The following is a 17,154-nucleotide window of genomic DNA, read 5'->3' as shown; positions in this document are numbered from 1 at the left end:
AAGTGACAACCCATATGTAAAATACATATCGTGTAAAGTACCCATTAAATCGTATGTACAAGTGATTTGGAAGTGAGAGAAGTTACAAGAGCGGAACCCCGGAAAGAGGCACTCCATTAACACTGCATTTTAACTAACCCTTTATGGGTACTTTACACGATATGTTTTTTACATATGGGTTGTCACTTTTTATATACAAAGTGTAGAATAGGATGCAATGTGTGCAAGTCGTTGCAAAATATACCAGAACAAATAAAATGTATTTATTATTTGTGTAAAACAACAATATTACATTCACACAAGTTTTGAAAATGCGTGTTTCCTTCGCACTCCATTTAATCCAAGCTGAACTGGTTTCGCTTTATGTGCTAAATGGGTTTGTAACAGTACTCCATTAGAAAATTTTCTTCTCGTGGCTTCTATGCGCAAATTATATATTTTTTATTTTATAGTAACACATTTTTGGAAAGGTTTACACATTTTTCTGTTTTTGTAGGGATCTACTAACTAGAGTTGGGCAATCTCGATCAATTGAATGATCCGGATCACTGTCCTCGTTCAAAAACGAATGAGTAACATCATAAAAACCAACGTCTGAAATTAAGTATACGCAGTTTTGTCAAAGAAAGTACCTGTATCCATTGAACGAGATAGTGATCCGGATCGTTCAATTGAACGAGATTGCCCAACTCTAGTTAGTAGATCCCTACAAAAACAGAAAAATGTGTAAACCTTTCCAAAAATGTAACCAAATTACCTCTAAGTCCCAATTTACATTAGGCGAGTTTACTTGTGGCAATTGTCAGTTTGTAGGTGAGAGAGGGGGCTGAGAGGCAAAGGGTTACCATCTGCCTCACCTCTCTCTCCCTCAAACTGACAATTGCCGCAAGTAAACTCGCCTAATGTAAATTGGGACTAAGCAAGTGCTAATACAATGTAATAGCACGGTTACACTAGAGTATTTTGCCGGGTTAACCCACTTCGAGATGATTTATTTGACGTTTGCGCTATGGAATTGACATTTGAAATCCAAACCCACTGGGTTAATCGGGTTAAGTTAACCGGGGTATAACGAACGGAGTTCCTTTTTCACGACTCCGTTTGAGCTGCATGGTAAAATGTGAGGAATTGAAGTGCCTTTTTCACAACTCCGGATGTTGATGTACTGAAGTCGACAACTCAATCTACTCACCCTTGTGCCATTTCATGCGGCAGCTGGAACAAAGATATCGGGACAAGGCTAGTCAGATTTGGCACAACCTAGTTGTAAGGTGTCCAAGGCAATCTGGCTCATCCTCTCCAAGAACTACATTTCTGCTTTCCATGAAGAAGTTCGAGTGAAATTAACGGAGGGAATAATCACTGGTCACTGCAGAAGATATAGAAGAAACAGATACAATAGAACACTTATTAGGTGTGTCTTATTACGTGATAATTTGCTATAATTATTACAAAATGTTACCAAATGCTGATATGAGAAAAAATTTTACAATTGTTTGCTGAGAACTTGCTAAAGGTTGCTAGAAGAATTTTTCAAAGCAACATTTAGCAAGGTCGTGTTTGTGATATTTGTGGAAAAATGTTGCAAATAATGCGATTTAGCTATATTTATTTATTATTTTATTAATCTATAACCTATTTTTTATTTATTTTACTTAAATTTGAGGAATTTGTTTATTGCTTTAGATTTAGTTTTTCTTTCATACTGTTATCTGGCTAAATTTTACTAAATGCTGCCTTTAGAATATTTTAGACCGTTTGGACCATTATGCCAGGAGAATGAACTTGCTCAGGAAAACATTATATCTACCTTTTTAATTGTACCATGGGTAGATGCATACATAACATTTTCCGAGAAAAAGTTGTTGACGCATTTATTTTTGTTTGGCGTAACAGAAAATACCAGCTGATCGATCTTTAACTGCCAAAATAAGTTATTGTAAATTAAATTCTAATACAAAACACAACAAATGTTGACGTTTTACGTGTACAAAATAAAGTTGATTTGTTTTCTTTTTTCGATACACATCTACCTGTTCCTCTACAGTTTGACATTTCTCTACCTCACAGCGAATTCAAATGACAAATATGAATTTTGACAGCTCAAATCAAAATCATTTGTTTTTGAGAGAGGACCTTTATAATTGGGCCATGATCCATTGCTACAAAAATAATTATCTTTCTATATCATAAATTAACGGCTGGCGGTCCACATAGTGTTCCTTCTACTTCATGGATGCGCCGCTTTTTGCTTTTTGTAAAAAAATAAGTTATTAATTTTGTCGTTTTCCATAATTTGTTTTGTTTATTGTTGAAGATTCAATCTCATTTGATTGCTTGAGTTGAAGTATTCCCCCATTGGCTCAACTTCATTTATTACCCTCTATTACCCCTCCGTTGGACACCAGAGTCTGGCCAGGCCTTTTTCATTTTATTTTGCATTTTAAACTGGGTTACGATAAAGCTATGAACCTGAGATTCCAGGTAGCTTCATGAAATTTTCTTACCTTTCAAATGAAGGAAACGTGAAGTTAAAAGGATCACCAGAAAAGGAGCTACAAGGATTTTTTGACATACATATCACATTCGTAACACATGAGTCTGGCCAGACCCTAACCATTTTTATTGAAAATTTTCCGAAATTTTTCTTAAAATTTGATTTTTCCTACATTACTTGACAAAATGAATGCCCTTTTATGAAACTTGTCACATTTCACCCTACCATGTCTTCAAAATTGCACATAAAAAGGTCCCAAAGGCAGGATATGGGTTTGAAATCAGTGAATGTACCACAACCTAAAAAAATCCCTGGCAAATAGGGTTACACTTGTATTCTAGACAATTAAACACATAACTGGACCAATAAAACCCATTACATAGCTTGTCTGCTCTTCTTGTAGGGTGGATTGGTCCAAATATAGGATTCTCCACATGAATTATAAGAAAATCCGTAGGATATACGCCTTTATTTACCTCTTGATATCATCGTTATTTCACTGCAATAAGCTGTAAAGTTATAAAATAGACACTCTTCATTCTGAATAATAGGCCAAAACTAAAATATAGTGCTTAAAAATGAAATATACATAGGATTTTTGAGCATAGAGACAAGAAAACTACGAATTTTTTACTTCGTAGGCATACGTCCTGTTTTACCAACTTGATAATATCATTTAAATTTATAGTTTTTCGGCATGTTTTTTGACAAATAAGGATTTAGCTATATTTATTTATTATTTTATTAATCTATAACCTATTTTTTATTTATTTTACTTAAATTTGAGGAATTTGTTTATTGCTTTAGATTTAGTTTTTCTTTCATACTGTTATCTGGCTAAATTTTACTAAATGCTGCCTTTAGAATATTTTAGACCGTTTGGACCATTATGCCAGGAGAATGAACTTGCTCAGGAAAACATTATATCTACCTTTTTAATTGTACCATGGGTAGATGCATACATAACATTTTCCGAGAAAAAGTTGTTGACGCATTTATTTTTGTTTGGCGTAACAGAAAATACCAGCTGATCGATCTTTAACTGCCAAAATAAGTTATTGTAAATTAAATTCTAATACAAAACACAACAAATGTTGACGTTTTACGTGTACAAAATAAAGTTGATTTGTTTTCTTTTTTCGATACACATCTACCTGTTCCTCTACAGTTTGACATTTCTCTACCTCACAGCGAATTCAAATGACAAATATGAATTTTGACAGCTCAAATCAAAATCATTTGTTTTTGAGAGAGGACCTTTATAATTGGGCCATGATCCATTGCTACAAAAATAATTATCTTTCTATATCATAAATTAACGGCTGGCGGTCCACATAGTGTTCCTTCTACTTCATGGATGCGCCGCTTTTTGCTTTTTGTAAAAAAATAAGTTATTAATTTTGTCGTTTTCCATAATTTGTTTTGTTTATTGTTGAAGATTCAATCTCATTTGATTGCTTGAGTTGAAGTATTCCCCCATTGGCTCAACTTCATTTATTACCCTCTATTACCCCTCCGTTGGACACCAGAGTCTGGCCAGGCCTTTTTCATTTTATTTTGCATTTTAAACTGGGTTACGATAAAGCTATGAACCTGAGATTCCAGGTAGCTTCATGAAATTTTCTTACCTTTCAAATGAAGGAAACGTGAAGTTAAAAGGATCACCAGAAAAGGAGCTACAAGGATTTTTTGACATACATATCACATTCGTAACACATGAGTCTGGCCAGACCCTAACCATTTTTATTGAAAATTTTCCGAAATTTTTCTTAAAATTTGATTTTTCCTACATTACTTGACAAAATGAATGCCCTTTTATGAAACTTGTCACATTTCACCCTACCATGTCTTCAAAATTGCACATAAAAAGGTCCCAAAGGCAGGATATGGGTTTGAAATCAGTGAATGTACCACAACCTAAAAAAATCCCTGGCAAATAGGGTTACACTTGTATTCTAGACAATTAAACACATAACTGGACCAATAAAACCCATTACATAGCTTGTCTGCTCTTCTTGTAGGGTGGATTGGTCCAAATATAGGATTCTCCACATGAATTATAAGAAAATCCGTAGGATATACGCCTTTATTTACCTCTTGATATCATCGTTATTTCACTGCAATAAGCTGTAAAGTTATAAAATAGACACTCTTCATTCTGAATAATAGGCCAAAACTAAAATATAGTGCTTAAAAATGAAATATACATAGGATTTTTGAGCATAGAGACAAGAAAACTACGAATTTTTTACTTCGTAGGCATACGTCCTGTTTTACCAACTTGATAATATCATTTAAATTTATAGTTTTTCGGCATGTTTTTTGACAAATAAGGATTACTCATTAAAGATTAGGGTCCTTTAAACATATTTTAGAACTTTTAATATGAAAATGTTAATTAAGTTTACTAAAAAAATATAAATAATTGTATGGGTCTGGCCAGACTCATGTGTTACGAATATGACAAACAATATTGGTGTCCAACGAAGGGTTACAGATAGTAATTTTTTTTCAAAACGAACAGACCGTGTTGCAAAATTTTACTGATCGCTACCAATTTCATGATTTCATCCCGGCGAAGGGAATTATCAATTGGCTTCTCAGTTTTCCATAATTTATTTAGTTATCTCTTCCCTTTTTTATCTTGTAATTATTTTAATAACCAAATGTTTGTTAGTGTTTTTGCCAAGAATAGCAAAGTGTTAGTGTTTTTGCCAAGAATAGCAAAGTCCGCCACAAAACATTCGAATTTAAATCAGCTGATCAAACTTGCAATTCTTACAAGGAAAATTTTGCTTGCAAAAACTTGTAAGTTCTCAGCAAAAAAAGTCTCCAAAACTCTCCAAAATTCTCTCACTATACAAATTTGTACAAACTTTTGTGTTATCGTGCAGACCTATTATTTTGATTATTTTAGCTCTGTTCCTTTACGTGCAAGAATCTTAAAGTTTTACCACTTTTTACTCGATAAGCGTTCCTTTACTTCTGACACCATACAATTCATATGGGGGCAGTTTACAACTTTTACTACTTTTGCCGGTTTTACCATTTTCAAAAGTAAAGGAACAGACCATTTGCCATCAAACATTTTGGTAGTATGAAACATTTCCAGACCTCAAAATCCTACCTCGGCGTTTGCTGTTATTTACACAGCTTGAATTTGTTTAGCGCTTGACTCGAAAATATTTCTTTTTTCTATAACTGTTTCCTCGCTGTTTTGAAATTCATTGCATTACCAATAGTGGGATGTTTAGTTGGCCATGTTATTCTTAAATTTTATATTTGTTGTTAGTGCCCTGCAGACTTTAACGGAATCCACACCGATTTTGGGTGGAAAACCAGTTACAAAAATAGGTAATTTGGGTAAAGTCTTGTTGGTTATATTATGGAAAATTGAATAATTTTTATTTCAGGCATCTTGAAGTATTTGTATATGGTATCACTTCAGGAAAAACTCGTTGATAAACCGTATTTCAAACATTTTTGTGGTGGTACATTGTTAAATGATAAATGGATTCTAACAGCAGGACATTGTTTATGGCGCAAGTATGTTTGAAATTCGCGGCACTATAACTTTTTTAAACGAAAGAATCATTTTTAAAACAAAAACACTTTGCAGATTTGATAGACTCATAATTTGCATTGTGTTTTAGTTTAAAATGTGCAAGAGTGTAAAGTCATTTAATTATTTTTTTATCTTCCCTTTAGAAACGTGAATACAGTTTTTGCAGTTATTGGTCATGAAAACTTAACAAACATCAACCCATTAGAAAGACAGCCGGTGGATAAAATAGAATTTATATCTTTTCAGCCGTAAGTAGAAATGAATGTGTGTGTGGGGTAATTACCATAGAGCAGTGTCGCCATGACGTTGCAAAAACACAATGCCTAGCGCATTAAGGAAGTACTCCAGGCTACGAAACCGAGGGTTCCCAATTTAAATTTTCGCAACTGTATTTTTATGTCCATAATAAACCAAGATAGAGATATCAAACAATGTATCACAGAAAAGGAAATTAATCAATTAATTAAATTAATCCTGTAAGAATCTACGAATTTTTACTATTTTTTCGATAACATTAAAGGACAAATTGTTATCGTAGTAAAAATTTTTTGATTCTTGCAGGTTCTGGAACAGACTTTAACACTGCAGTAACAAATGTCTCCAAAACTCTCCAAAATTCTCTCTCTTTTACTTTACAAGTTTGTTATCGAACAGCATTTTGTAAAAGTTTGTACAAACTTTTGGCGTATCGAACAGACCAATTGATTACTGACCAGGAAATGTTATCGGCAGTGAGGTTGATAGTTGGTAGTAGCAGTGAATATGTGTGAGTGTATTGCCATTTGCCTGTGTAAACGGGGGTTAATATATATACACAACTGTCCGCAAATTACTTGCATGTATAATAACGGGGTAAGGTAAGGTGCACAGTGGCCAATTTCCACAAAAAAATCTAAAAAATATACATTTACACTAAATACTTTTAAATGTTCTTAAAAATATTCCGCTGTGTGTAGTTATGAAAGAAAAAATATGTTTTTGAAAGTAGCCGGTCAAAGTGACGTTCGGTGGAAATTTACAATTTATAATTTATCAACAAGTAAAAAAGTATCAGTTGGTTTTGTCGACAGAAATATACCCTCAGCCTGTGCGAACTGAAACTTTCGTCTATGCACAATATAGAATCGAATACCGGCTACGCAACCAAAAATCTTTTCCCCAATAATTATGTATAACAGTACCTTTATATAACCGTATTTAACAAACCCACTTAGTTTCAAATGTCAATTACTTTGTGTATACGTCAAATAAATCCGCATTAAGAAGGTTAATAATATAAACGAGGCCTAATAGTACTTTTATATATAACCGGATTTAACAAACCCACTGGGATTCAAATGTAAATTCCTTCGTTTATACGTCAAATAAATCCTCATGAAGAAGGTTAACCCTGCAAAAGGCTATAATATAAACATGGCCTAAGGGAGGTGTCATATTTTGTGGTCCTTTTTGGGAGTCATATGAAATATCGATAAATGTCAAACTGTCCAGCAACCACAAAATATTTTGTGATTGCCTGATGACTGAAAAAATGGCAAGCGACCGATTATTTGAACAAAACTGACAGTCAAAGCTGATCGTGTGTACCCCACTTAAGAACGATTTGACTGTTTCTGCAATTACTATGGGTTATTACGATAACCCAAAAATTTGTACAAATTCGTACAAATTTTTACTGAATGCTGTTCGATAACAAAATTGTCCAGTAAAATAGTGCGTGTTGAGATAGATTTATGGACAGTTCTGTGACTGACAACTTGCACATTTTTGCTGAGAAAAGGTTTGTCTGGTTACCCTAAAATTTGTAACAATTTGTACCAATTGTTGCTGGAGGTCGTCTGTTAACACAAAGTTCCAGCTAAAGAGAGCGATTTGAGAGAGACCTGTTGACAGTTCTTTTCTTGCTGGACAAATTTTTTCCAGCAATTACTTGCAACTCTTCTTCTTCCTGCAAACCATGGCACAATTAGTAAAATTTTGAAAAACATTTTTTTGAAAATACAAAATTGAATATCTTATGTCAAAATTTTCTTTATGTTGTTGGGGAAATTACAACAAAAATATATTTTTTATAAAGGGATTTGACTTTTCATCATGGTACAAATACACAGGTATCCGCATCGGCAATTGTTGGCAACATAAGATGTCAAAATTTGACACATTATAGCTGTGTTCCTTTACTTACCTGAGGTTACCATTTTTACCATTTGTTACCATTTTTAACCTGCAAAGCGTTCCTTAACCCCGAAAAGTGGCAAAACTGGAAGCAATTTTTAAGAGAGTGAGAGTGGAGAGAGAGAGCGAAAATGGCTTTCTCTTCTACCACAGGCTACCAGCAAAATTTCTGTAGGTAAAAAATGGCAGAACTGATTTTTCGACTTTTGTTTGACGATTTTTTCACAATGAAAAAGAAAATGGAAGAAAAAGTCGAACGTTGACAAAACTAAATTAAGAAAAAGTCGAACGCTGACAAAACTAAATTAAAAACTGTGAAATAAAAGACGAAAATTGATTTTTATGTTTCTTTTTGACATTGCTGCCAGACCTACCATTTTTCCGTTCCTTTACTTTTGTGGTAAAAATGTTCATGAGAGAGCAATTTTGACACTGTTCTCTTTTACCACCCTTACCATTAAAAAAGTAAAGGAACAAAGCTTATGTTACCATCAGCTGGCATGCTAATGCTACCTGTATTATTCATGGTACAATAATACAGGTAGCATTATCATGCCAGCTGATGGTAACATAATCAGCCCAATCATGAATGAAAATTCCGTGCGGAATTTCTCCCTTTTCCCTTCTTTGCTATCACAAACAAAAAATCCGCACGGAAAAAAATTCCGATGAAGAAAAAGTAGGAATCATGAACGCTCTCAAACATGTGTTTTCCTCCAAAAAAATCTCCCTTGCAAAACTGAAGGGAGTTTACAAAAAATCTTAGCATTTCCCATAAACTTTGTACAAAACATGCAAAATAAACACTTTTGTTGGGATTTTAAACTAAAATCTTTTACTTGTGGTTGGAAATTTATTAAAAATTGAACAAATTTTACAAATTAACATCACTTTGCAAACTCAGTCACTCCCCACTTTTTGTACCGATCAACGATGGGATGAGAGAATTTTGGACATACAAAATTGTTGGACAACAATTATTGAAAATCACTGGATAAAAGCATATTTTCAATTATTTTTATTTCAGAATTCTTATTTTCAATTTTTGCCATTATTTAATTAAAAACACTAGATTCTAACACATTCATGATAGTGGCAGTTCCATAGCACAAAGGAGTCAATTGCACTGTCTTCATAGAAATTTCCAGTCCCATCTGATGTTTTTCATAATTAGTAACATCTTCTGAATGTCTTTGATGTATAAAAGTGTAATTTATTTGATTAAATTTGTTGATTTTGTCTAAAAATACAAACACTTAAAATTTTCTATTTGTTTTCACAACAATTAGGGCACACAAGGTATGAAAAAGACCTTTAAGTGCTGCCAAATTCAATGATTATTTTTCCCACATTATTCATGATAGGAGGAATGTTCTCTCGAGGAAAATCTATTCCGCGAGAGTTGTATTCCGCAAGAATATTCATGATTGGGCTGAATGTATCAATTGCATTCCATTGATGTCAAATTTTGACATCTTATGTTACCAACAATTGCCGATGCGGCTACCTGTGTATTTGTACCATGGTATTATTGTACCATGCTTTTCATATTGGAACAGCTCATGGTGGAATAAGAAGGTGTAGCGCCAAAAACAGCTGATCATCATACTAGTTGTCAAAATGCATTATTGTGAGTAAAATCTCATACAAAATGTAAATAAGCAATTCACAACAATGCATTATTGAGACTGTTGTGTCCCTTACTTATGAAAATAAGACACAAGATCCGTATACTTAAATACGTTAATAAAACTATTTATTTAATTTAATTATTTATGACAAGTCACAGGTTCGCACTTGGACGGTAGGAAGCAAAGTGATCTTTTTAAATTCTGCTTTGTCTCTCGACATCAGCACATACATACATGTAACGGCATATCAGTTTAGATAAATATGTAACAAACAAAATTGTATGTGCAAATCAAATGCATGTACGTATGTATGTACAAATGTGCGAATGAGAAAGAAGCAGAATATGTAAAATAGAAACATAACATTAATATGTATGTATTATGTATGCATATTCGAATTAGACTACATAGAATATCTGCAGTAGCAGTTTGGTTTTTTGTGGTAGGGTTGCCATCCACAACATCTCCCCTTTTAAGATGAATAATCTCGGAACCACTCCGGCTCACGTCTTATACGACTGGAACGGCGAACTGAAGACGGTTGTATAGTAGGTTGTCTTCCTGTCGTTGTAGGTTGGGGTGTGAGTGGTTCTTCACTAGGTTGCTGATGACCTTGAATGGACGGTTGAGTAGATTCGGCAATAGGAATACCAACGGATGCACTCTCAGCAGGTGGTACTGTATTGTCATCACGATCAGCTGTAACGTCGATGTTTTGATTATGAGTAGTTTGAGGTGGATGATTCATATCAAAAATATCCAGCCACGGCATAACATTTGGTGTTGGTGAATAGCGAGGTCGCAGTTGATTGGCGTGAGACTTCATGGCTTTGAAATACGGGAATGATGTTAGTTCAACTTCATAGTTGACACTTCCAGTTCGATTTTTAACAACGGCAGGGGCCCAGAAAAACTTATTGTGCTTGAAAACCTTAGCGTAGACCTCGGCACCGATATCGAACGATCTGTTTTTGGCGTTGAATCGCCGATTGTATTGGGCTTCCATCTTCTCGTTGCGTTGGTTCGAAACTTCTTTTGGTTTGAGAATCAAGTCCAAATTGATTCTCACTTTCCTCCCCAAAAATAATTCAGAAGGTGATTTTCCTTCACTGGCGTTGATGTTGTCTGTTGCTCTGTAGTACAGCAAAAATTCGCGTATACCATTAATGCAGTTTTGATGTTTCTTCAAGGCTCGCTTGAACGTGTCTACAAAACGTTCCACCTGTCCGTTTGATTGTGGGTGGAATGGGGCGGTACGGATGTGTTCAATGCCATTCTTTTTACAAAACAAAACAAATTCTTGTGAGGTAAATTGTGTTCCATTATCACTCACCAATGATTCTGGATATCCAAATTTTGAAAAATAATCCCTGAGACAATCGATTGTTGCTGATGACGTCATCGATTTGACTGTGTAGACTTCGGGATATTTGGAGTACGCATCAATAATCAAAAGGTAACTCTTTTGATTCACCGGTCCTGCAAAGTCAATGTGCACACGTTGCATTGGTCTTTCAGCAAGAGGCCATGACTGAAGCGTTGCTCTTGGTGGTGATTTTGCTGTTGATACACAAATATCGCATTGTTTTACAAGGGTTTCCACATCTTTGTCGATATTCGGCCAATATACAAAACTTCGTGCTAACGCCTTGGTACGAACGATGCCCTGATGACCTTTGTGAAGTTGTTTCAACACCCGTTGACGTAAAGATTTGGGGATAACCATTCTATCTTGGTATAGAAGGCAATTGTCACAAATTGTCAAACTTTCTCGCCGCTGGTAAAACGACTGCTCATCAGGATTTTTGTTGTTCGGCCAAGATGTTTGCAGATATTTGATGATATTTTGTAGGAGAGAGTCTTCCTCAGTAGCCGCTCGAATCATTTTGTATGTGATGGGCAATGCATTGATGTTGTCCTGAACAATGTATTTGATTTCGGCTTCTAATTCCGCGCAGGCAATTACAACATCCTCCTCCTGTTTGCGATTTTTATTAATCAACCTCGACAAAACATCAGCACATCCAAATTTTTGTGTTGGGACATAGGACAATTCAAAATCATATGATGTTAACGTTAATGCCCAACGTTGTAAGCGGCTTGCAGTGTGTGTGGGAATGCCTTTCTTACATCCAAAGATGGCTAGGAGAGGTTTGTGGTCTGTGTGTAGCTTGAACCGACGACCATAAAGCATTTTGTGGAATCTGCTGACTGCAAAAACAAGAGCTAACCCCTCTTTTTCAATTTGCGAATAATTCCGCTCTGCTGGCGTCAATGAACGTGAAACGTGATATACGGCTTTTTCGCTTCCGTCGGGGAAGATATGACAAATGTAGGCTCCAATGCCGATATTCGATGCATCTGCTGCAACCTTTATTGGTAACCTCGGATCGTAGTGGGTGAGCATTAGATTGGATGCCAAAATCTCCTTAAATTTCTTGAATGCCTCATCGCAAGATTTGTCCCACATCCAATCTCGGTTCTGTTTAAGCAGATCATCTAAAGGAGCCCGTAGTTGTCGCATTTTCCTTATGAATTTTCCGTAATAGTTTATGGCACCTAGGAAGGAACGTAGTTCGGACACATTTGTTGGAGCTGGCATGTCCAAAATGGCGGAAATCTTTAATGGATCCGGACGAATTCCACTTCCATCTACCTTATATCCCAGATAGGTGCAACTTCGAGAAAAGAAATCACATTTATTAATATTTATTGTAAGACCATACCTTTGAAAACGTTGGAAGACTTCATCGACCGCTGTTTCATTCTCCTTCTTAGATGGCGTTGCAATGATGACGTCATCAAGGTACGGATGTGCAAACTTGACACCTGACAGGATAGTGTCAATTGCTTGTTGGAAAGCGCCAGGTGCAGATTTGATTCCCGGAGCAAGGCGGTTGAAGGTGTAGAGTCCTCTGTGTGTGTTGATTGTGAGGATTTCCTTCGTAGTATCGTCGACTTCCATTTGCATGTAAGCATCCGTCAAATCAATACGGGTAAAATACCTACAGTTGTTGAAATTTACGAAGATGTCATCAGGCAATGGAAGAGGGTAGGTGTGAGTTTCCATACACTCGTTGAGGCCGGTAGAATAATCACCGCAAATTCGAACCTTACCATTGGCCCTTTTGACAACAACTATGGGTGCAGCCCACCTAGAGTAACTTACAGGTGTGATAATGTTGGCTTGTTCCAATCGTTGAAGTTCGTCATCCACTTGTTTCAACGCAGCATAGGCAACCGGTCGCTTAGGCTTGAAAACCGGAACAGAATCTTCCTTTAATTTCAGGTTGACTTTGAAAAGGGAACAATGACCTGGTTTTGATGAAAATATAGACGGATATTTTCTTTTGAACACCTCTATTTGCGACGATGTGATGCTGTTGCAAATGTATTCGATTGGCATTGTCCAAACTCCAAGCTTATCCATGACATCAGTGCCCATGACATTTAAATTGTTGTTGTTGGAGACGAAAAGTGTTGTTGATATTAGCTTCCCGTTGAATTCCAACTGCACACAGCACTGGCCTTTTAGCTGTAGGATATTCCCGGATGCATCCCTCGCAGTATGCACTGGCTTTGATAGCGTTGGTTTATTTATTTGCTGCCACATCCTTCGAGAAATAATTGTGATGTCCGCACCAGTATCAAACTGCAAACGCTGCTTAACACCATTAATTTTTACATTAATGTGTTTTCTGTTAGCAGCGATGTTGTTAACAGCAGTGATGCTCACTTGTGGTTTGGTGTGATGCTTCTTTTTGTTCTTTTTATCACTGCGCTGCTTAGATGTTGCTGCAAAACACGAGCAGTAGCCTTCTTTGTGACCGACGTTACCGCACTGCTCACATAAGTGTTTGGTGTATTTGCAATTTTTGACAAAATGCATTTCTCCGCACTGCCAACATGGTCGTCTCGGCTTTTCGCTTGGAGCAGCGCTGCCCTGTGCCTTTGCTTTTTTCTTCTGTTGGTTTTTTACGGCATGCACTACATTTTGTTCGACGGCGGCAGCATCATTTTTCAGGCTGAGCATTCGATGAACCTCGGCCACCATTTTGTCGATTGTGTATGCTCCGTTGGTGTCTCCCTCCAAAAAGTGCAGAAGGCGAGCTCTTACGTCAGTATCTTCTGGCATCTGTAATCCTCTTAGGAACATCAGGCACTTGAACTGGTTTTCCGTAAGCTTACCAAATTCGAAGTGGTCACAATTCCTGTTCACCACGGCTCCGTATGAAACAAAATCCATATCTGGTGATTTGGTGAACTGTAGGCAAGCCACACGAGCACTGAACAATGACTCCTTTCTACCAAACAGCATTTTGAGTGTGGACACTGTTGTTTGAAAATCCAAATCGCGAGGCACTTTGGGCAGGAGGTAATCGGTGTATTTGTCGAAAATTTGTGGATCTAATTTTCTCAACACTAACCTAACTTTTTGTGGGTCAGGGAGTTTATTCGCATCTTCGCCGAATAAATGGTCGTAACGTGCGTACCAAGCCTCAAATGTTAGGTTAGATTCTGGATCGTACACAAAATCTTTGATACACTTCGACAGCATTTCCATTACTCCTCCTGAATTTGCACTTGTTGAAGCATTATCTGTTAGCGATGACGATTCCGCATTCGCTTTAGCAAGTTCCACTAACTTCTCCATCAGCGATTGCTATTGTGTCAGTATATTTTGCAGAGTTTGGTCCATTGTGGGTATCGTTTATTTTAATAACACACTAAAAACACCTCGTCGCCACTGTTGTGTCCCTTACTTATGAAAATAAGACACAAGATCCGTATACTTAAATACGTTAATAAAACTATTTATTTAATTTAATTATTTATGACAAGTCACAGGTTCGCACTTGGACGGTAGGAAGCAAAGTGATCTTTTTAAATTCTGCTTTGTCTCTCGACATCAGCACATACATACATGTAACGGCATATCAGTTTAGATAAATATGTAACAAACAAAATTGTATGTGCAAATCAAATGCATGTACGTATGTATGTACAAATGTGCGAATGAGAAAGAAGCAGAATATGTAAAATAGAAACATAACATTAATATGTATGTATTATGTATGCATATTCGAATTAGACTACATAGAATATCTGCAGTAGCAGTTTGGTTTTTTGTGGTAGGGTTGCCATCCACAACAGAGACCAAATTTGACGTTTGGTATGATTTGATGTAACACCTTCTTATTCCACCATGATGGATACACATCATGGTACAAATAAACAGGTAGCGTCGGCAATTGTTGGTAACATAAGGTGTCAAAATTTGACATCAATTCAATGCAGTTGACATATTATGTTACCATCAGCTGGCACGATAATGCTACCTGTATTATTGTACCATGATACACATGAAGAGTTATTAATAGGTCTGTTCGATAACTTTACAAGTACTTGCAACTACTTCTCATTTCTCTTTTATTTATTCTCTTTTATTTGTACAAACTTTTGGGTTATCGAACAGACCTAATTTTATACTTTCAGATCAAGTTTACAAAATGATATAGCACTGGTTCGTTTGAAATACCCTCACCGAATGCCCTCCACCGGAAACCAACAACTCAAATTATACGGGAAATTACCACAATATGGCATGAAGGCATATAGAAAGGGTAAGGGCGGAAATATTTATTATTATTATATTTAACATATTTCTTCTTTCAGATCCTTGTAAAATAATTGGTTTTGGAGCTAAAAATCATGCCGGGCTATCCCAGGATAATTTAGAAGAAGCCGAAGTTTATGTCATTAGTAATAAGAAATGTCGTCATTTGTTAGGTTATGTGTGGGCACCGCAAAAGGGTGGTAACACGGTGTGTGCTTTGGGCTATGGCCAGGATACGTGTCAGGTAAATATGGAATATATTGAAAGCAATAAGTACACTCGAACTTCTCTATAATGTAGCTGCTGGGGACGAAGAATTACTACGTTTTAGAGAAAATTCGTTATAATGAGACTATTTTGTGGGGGGATTCGATTTAAAGAAGTTACAGCCTGTTTCTGTAGTGAGCGAATAAAACACGCCCAAACTTTTGTGTGTTTTCAAATTTGTTTTTGTTTTGAAGCAAAAGCAAAGAAAACTAATGTTTGAGCGTGTTTCATTCGCACACATTTTCGTTTCGACATAGTGAAATAGACTGTTATGCTTGGTTTACATTTACGAAATCCACTCGATTTCAGCTGTCAAATCCATAGGTTAAACGTCAAATGAAATCCAGATGAGATTTCATTTGACGTTTGAGCTATGGAATTGACAGTTGAAATCGAGTGGATTTCGTAAATGTAAACTTAGCATTAGCATTAGTTTGTATTAACCCCCAGTTTTTGTAAAAATTTTTATTCTTCTCACACGAATTCTCAAATTTTGTAGATCGATTTACTCGCTTTAGCGCAAATGTAGAGCGCTGATTTTTAAATGAGGAATCCATAATGATATATGGAACGGGTATACGAAAAATTAGATGTGTATGTCATCTGGGGGCTGAGCTATGAATGCCTAAATTATTACGAATATAGACGAACGAACAAAAAATAAGTTACAAAAACTGGGGGTAATTGTTCTTATTTTTATTACAGGGTGATTCAGGTGGACCACTGATATGTAAATATGATGGTGTCGATTATATTTATGGCATTGTATCACATGGCTTGACTTGCGGTCTAAGTGGTATACCAAGCGTGTATACTGTAACTGGTCCCTATTTAGAATGGATACGATTGGTAATTGGTGATTAACAAGTATTCTCTTTATATATTTTTTCTAATCATTTAATTTAATCAATTAAACATTTGTCTATACTAATTTACAAAAAAACAAACTTAATATACTCTCCATACTATGGTGGAGGGTATAAAAATACATATTGAAAGTATTTTTTCTACATTTTATAGCCTATAACTAAATTACATACAAATTAGAAATTATGCTATTTATAAATATGATTTATATGATAATATTACTGGTCATTACAGTAACACAAAAACTGCACTGAATGAAAGAAAAAAAGAAACAATAGGAAATAATATAGCACTAAATTTGTTACTAAAAACTAACTCAGGAGCTATCGTCTATCACTGGACACTATTTTTTGTTTTATTCACTTCCTCACTCTCTGTGCTGTCGGTGGTATTCGATTCAGATGGCACCTCTTCAACACGATCTACTAATTTACCAGTACCCGTTTCGGGTAATGTCATAGTTAGCAGACCAGCTACTAGAACGCAGCAACCACATATTGTTGTGGGTATATACCAACCCAAGGGACCCTGCAAA

The 17,154-nt window shown here is 35.8% G+C and overlaps 2 protein-coding genes across 2 annotated transcripts in view; one reads left to right on the top strand and one right to left on the bottom strand.

Annotated features, from left to right (window-relative positions):
• Positions 1 to 5,667: 5,667 nt before the first annotated feature.
• Positions 5,668 to 16,616, top strand: LOC141390064 (granzyme K). Its single transcript, XM_073962516.1, has 6 exons — positions 5,668 to 5,851; positions 5,911 to 6,043; positions 6,206 to 6,310; positions 15,365 to 15,492; positions 15,545 to 15,729; positions 16,458 to 16,616. The coding sequence occupies exons 1-6, from the start codon at positions 5,758 to 5,760 to the stop codon at positions 16,614 to 16,616; spliced, it is 804 nt and encodes a 267-aa protein (XP_073818617.1). The 5' UTR covers positions 5,668 to 5,757.
• The window catches only part of LOC141390063 (organic cation transporter protein), a 39,721-nt gene continuing 39,172 nt past the window's right edge, over positions 16,606 to 17,154 (bottom strand). The window contains exon 9 of the mRNA XM_073962515.1: positions 16,606 to 17,147. Within this exon, the coding sequence (XP_073818616.1) occupies positions 16,953 to 17,147 (195 nt within the window). The 3' untranslated portion in view covers positions 16,606 to 16,952. The remainder of the gene's footprint in view (positions 17,148 to 17,154) is intronic.

Source organism: Musca autumnalis, unplaced genomic scaffold (genome assembly GCF_047663935.1).
Source record: "Musca autumnalis isolate F117 unplaced genomic scaffold, ASM4766393v1 scaffold_1, whole genome shotgun sequence".
Classification (NCBI taxonomy): Eukaryota; Metazoa; Arthropoda; class Insecta; order Diptera; family Muscidae; genus Musca; species Musca autumnalis.
This window is presented reverse-complemented; position numbering and strand designations above follow the sequence as displayed.